At 35.4% G+C, this 4,957-nt stretch overlaps 1 protein-coding gene across 1 annotated transcript; it reads right to left on the reverse strand.

The window, feature by feature from the left end:
- Positions 1 to 1,766: 1,766 nt before the first annotated feature.
- On the reverse strand, positions 1,767 to 2,891 carry LOC113305699 (zinc finger MYM-type protein 1-like). Its single transcript, XM_026554711.1, has one exon. It carries the CDS (start codon positions 2,889 to 2,891, stop codon positions 1,767 to 1,769), a length of 1,125 nt encoding a protein of 374 aa, XP_026410496.1.
- Positions 2,892 to 4,957: the final 2,066 nt, after the last annotated feature.

Below are 4,957 nucleotides of genomic sequence, written 5' to 3' on the forward strand. Positions count from 1 at the left end.
CCAAAAAAATCAAAGATATATCTGGAGCAGAAGGGACTATAAATACCGAGCTTCACCAACAAACAAGGGCATTTAATACCGAGGAGAAGAAGATCCAGTCTTAAGCTTATACCTCTTTAATGTTTAGAACTTAAGTATTTACTCCAACTTGAGTTCTCTCTATTACTTTGGGAAGCATTTGAGATCTTTGTAACCACCACAACTTAATACAAACAATCACTCATTACCCCGTGGACATAGACAAAAGTCGAACCACGTAATCTCTTGTATCTCATGATAACTTAGTACCATTTACTTTATATTTGTGTTCTTCGTTATTATTGTGATCTTGAGTATCTTTTATTACTTAGTGTAATCAGTTCAACTGAGGTATCAATACTACATAGTATCGAATTCTCTGAGCTGTTTACATTACGTAGACTATGGGAAAATTAGTAGTCACAGTTTGGCCTTAGAAGGATTTGCTCACCAGCTTGAGTTTTTATGTTCCGTTACTTTCTATTTAGTTTCACATCTTCATTAACGAAGGGATATGAGAATAACAAGGGTGAATCTCACTTTCTAGTGATTCGTTCATATGTTCTTTACGTAAGTTCTTTGAGTTCATAGCCTCTAAAGACTTACAAACTTACAAATCTACAAAGTTTTCTGCAAAAACGTATTCAAAAAACGTTAAAACTTTTGTTTTGTACTAAAACAACTTTTTCCGACAGAGAATCCTTTGGATCTGAGTACCTCTGACTACTAAGGAATCTCAGTGAGAATTTAAGGAGAATAAATTTTACAAAGCATTTAATAACCCCGTTTTTTGGAAGATCTGACATTTTTTTTCCATTGTTTTCAACATTTGAGGTTGTTTTTTCCAAGGGTGTGTCATAAGAAATTAAATACCCATCTTTTCATATGTCATTTCTAGTACTATTTCTGAAAAATCTGCTTAGTCGTCTTCTGTGTCAGAGCATTAATTGCTACTTTTAACGAAGGCACCTAAGCAGCAGTGGCGAATCCAGAAAAAAAGTTCAATGGGGGCACAACTTATTCTCGAAGGTCATAGCTACAAATGTAACTGAATTTTTTTTCCTTCCGCCAATATAAAAGTAAACTAACGTTTCATTCAAAATGGAAAAAATACGCATATTATCGAATAAAACTTGTAAAGAAAGGTCTCATCACACAGTATCACACTAAGCCACCAAATAGGAACTCAAAAGAAATAATAAAACTTCTAAATAAAAGAAAATCTGATCTACTTAGGTCACTACATAAAACTCGGAACAAATATGCAGCTTCTATGTCTGCCCACGACGAGTCCTCATTTTCTGAAACCTGTTCATGATAGTAGCATCTCCGATCAGGTCGAATATGAACCTCTCAATGTATCATATCAAAATATCATTCATACATTCATCTTTATTCTATTACGCAAACGATTTTTCACAATTTTCATGGCAGAAAATACCCTTTCTACGGTGGCAGTAGCAACTGGTATGAGTAATGCTAGTGTGAGAAGCAAGTAAACCAAAGAGTACACTATATCCTTTTTTGTCTCCACCATTTTGACTGCAAGATCAGCAATCCCTTTCAAATCGAAAAACTCGTTGCTAGACCGCACATCAACTATGTAATTTAGTAGTTGGTCTTCAAGTAACACAAGATGAGTAGGAGAAAAATCTCTTGGGTAAAACCAAGAAAAACGAATCAATTTGTCTTTTTCAAATGCAGAGAATGAGGCAATTGGACTTAAGCATGAGACAAAAAGAATTAATTCAGTATTTTGTCTCGTTGAAACGATTTTTTAGTTCCAGCAGTTGCATATCTATGACTGTATTGAAATATTCAACTCGATAATGGTATGAATTAGTTACCGCTTCAACATTACGCCTGGGTCGACCTTCCCGTTGAAACACATCATTCATATCAGGAATTTTGACGCGGTTCCTTGTATGAAAAGAGGATACTTCTGACAACATCGAATCCCAATCCTCATCTCTCATTAGCTGAAGTCGTTCCTTGCATACTGTAACTAATTTCATGGCATTGGCAATGTCTTGATCTTTTCTTTGCAATGCTTTTGACAAATCATTGGTAATTCCCAGAATAGTTTTCATCAAGTGTAAGCTGAAAACAAAATTGAAATTCTGCATAGAATCTAGAAGAACCTTGGCTTCGAACTTCTTATCAGAATCTACAGCTAAGTCTTCCAAAAGTGTTACAACAGATGAGAATATGTTAATTAAGCTTACTATTGTATTGTGATACGAACACCAACGTGTATCACCCGCTCTTTTAAGAGTACTTTCTTGATTAAGGCCTCGCCCACTTACAATCTCACCACTACACAGCGCCTCGAAGACTGCATAAGCTTGCTTGGAACGAAGCATATCTTGACGCTTGGCTGATCCAGCCACAACATTCACCAAGCTACTCATTATGACATAAAGGTGTTCAACATATGTATGTTTTTTTGCAACAGCCACAACAGCTAGCTGCAATTGGTGAGCAAAATAGTGCACATAATACGCGCAATCATTATCTTTCAAAATCAGTGCCTTTAGACCATTATACTCACCTTTCATATTGCTTTCCCCATCATAACCTTGCCCTCGCAATCTGGAAATACTAAATCCATGTCGAGAAAAGAAATCATCGACAATATCTTTAAGTGAAATGGCAGTCGTACTGGTGACATGTTCGATTCCTAAGAAACGATCGATTACCTGGCCTTTGTGCACATATCGCAAGACTATAGCCAACTGCTCCTTCGAAGATATATCTTTAGATTCATCTAAGAGGATGTAAAATGGTCCATTACCGATTTCTTTAACAATTTGACTTAGGATTTCAGAAGAAAAACACTTGGTTATATCTTTCTGAATATCTGGTGCTATCATCTTTTGAATCCCTTGAGCATTATCTAGTACAACAGCTCTAATTTCCTCATTATTATCTGCCAACCACTGTAAGAGCTCTATAAAGTTTCCTCTGTTATGCGACTCTTCATCTTCATCATGGCCACGAAATGCAAGTCCTTGCCGCAAAAAAAAAACCGAGCATAATTAATTGAAGCCCTTAACCTTTTCTTATTCTCCCTTTTAGTCTCCTCTGACTGTTTGAAGATAACTGAATTAATGTGTTGATTCTGGTTAAGTAATGCCACACATTTCTTCAAAGCAACGTTGTGTGCACTGTTGTGTTTCCCAATATGGTCGTGCAACCTGGTTTTCTTCATCCAATTTCTGAAACCTTTGCCAACAAATGAATCACCACTGCTTGGCCTAAACAGATAACAACATAGACAATAAAATGCATCATTTGCAACATTGTATTCCAACCAACTTGGGTGATCATTAAACCAGGAATCGCAGAACTTTCTTGACTTCCCACCGAGTATTGATGTCGGATAAGCATGTTTGTTTGGCTGACAATGACCTCTTTATAGATACGCTCTTCGAACTTGGTCTCGGATATTAGGATCATAATCAAAAATTGGAGGTCACAGTCCCGGATCTGAAGGTAGACTTGGTAATAGGTCTTCATTCGCACTTTTTTCTGTTAAAGACTCATTTTGAGGAGTTGAAACTGGTGGTGCGATATTCCGGGCAGTTGAAACTGGCGGTGCTATATTCTGGGCAGTTGAACGGGCATCATGAGGTAGACAACTTGTTTTTATATACGCAGGTTCGAGGCCGAAGGTGATGTTGATTCATTGTTGTCCTTGTTTATTTTCTTGAAGTACCTAAACATCTTTATCTGAATTATGAAAATCACACATTAAAAATCATTTAAAGTTGATAATACAACATGACAAACCAATGGGTAAAGGAATTAGGATAAAATCCAAAAGCAAACAAAAAAAACTTTATGATGGTCAAGCTGTAACTCTTTTGTATACGGAATTGATTGATTGTAAAAGAGGTGTCCTATGATTGTTAAACACATAATGATACAATGAAGTTTTAGCTAAAACAGGAAATCTCTCCCTGGCATATGTAACAAACATTTCTACACTTATTTATCTTAGAACACAACAACAAAATTTCATTAATGATTAGAAACAGTATACAAATGTATAAATGGATGATATAGATAGTACAACATACAAGTTGTGCAAAGAAATGCATCATCATTCTCATTCATCATGCCAAAATTCAAACAAAAATAGGAGAAAATAATCCAATGATTCCTATTGAATGTAATTGATAAAACCATGAACCATATAAATAATATAATCAAAAATTGATTAGTAAGCCATTAAAGAACAATTCTAAGTAAAAAAAAATTCAATTTTTCTTACCACAACAAATCCAAGTTATGATGTCCAACAGCTGTTTGTAGAAATGTCGTAACACTCTCTCCCTTAAAATCAATAAATCTCTCCTCAATTTGTTAGAATCTGAAATATAAATCAAACACCCACTGTTACAATACACCTATAATATCAATTAGAGAAAAAAAATTACAGAAATTACTTACAATCGAGGAAGAACAAATGAAAAAGTTAAATAATTTGAGGAGTAAAGAACCCTAACCTGGAAACGAAATCGATGAAGAGGATAACCAGTTTATCTTTATCAGTTGATATATCCCCTCTAAACTTAAGAAGATCATCTTTGTTAGCAATAAATTAGGAGATTTGGGTTGAAAAAAAGTTGATTTCAGGGTTGTTAGAGGGTTTGTAGGAGTAAGATTGATTGATAGAGGAATTAGAGTTGAGTTTAGTCCTCTGTTATGCTGGTAAAGTTGTAAATGTCGTGGGGGCATCTGGGTTATATCAAACGAGAAACATTTAGGGTTTTTTATATATATATATAACGTGTGGGGGCAGGTGACCCTAGGTGCACCCCTGTAGATTCGCTCCTGCTAAGCAACAAACTTTGTACCTTTTTTTCTTCTGTGACTACATGATAGAAAAAACCCGAAGGTATGCAGAAACCAAGTGATCCACCAACAAGTTTAC

This window comes from Papaver somniferum, chromosome 8, assembly GCF_003573695.1.
Source record: "Papaver somniferum cultivar HN1 chromosome 8, ASM357369v1, whole genome shotgun sequence".
NCBI lineage: Eukaryota > Viridiplantae > Streptophyta > Magnoliopsida > Ranunculales > Papaveraceae > Papaver > Papaver somniferum.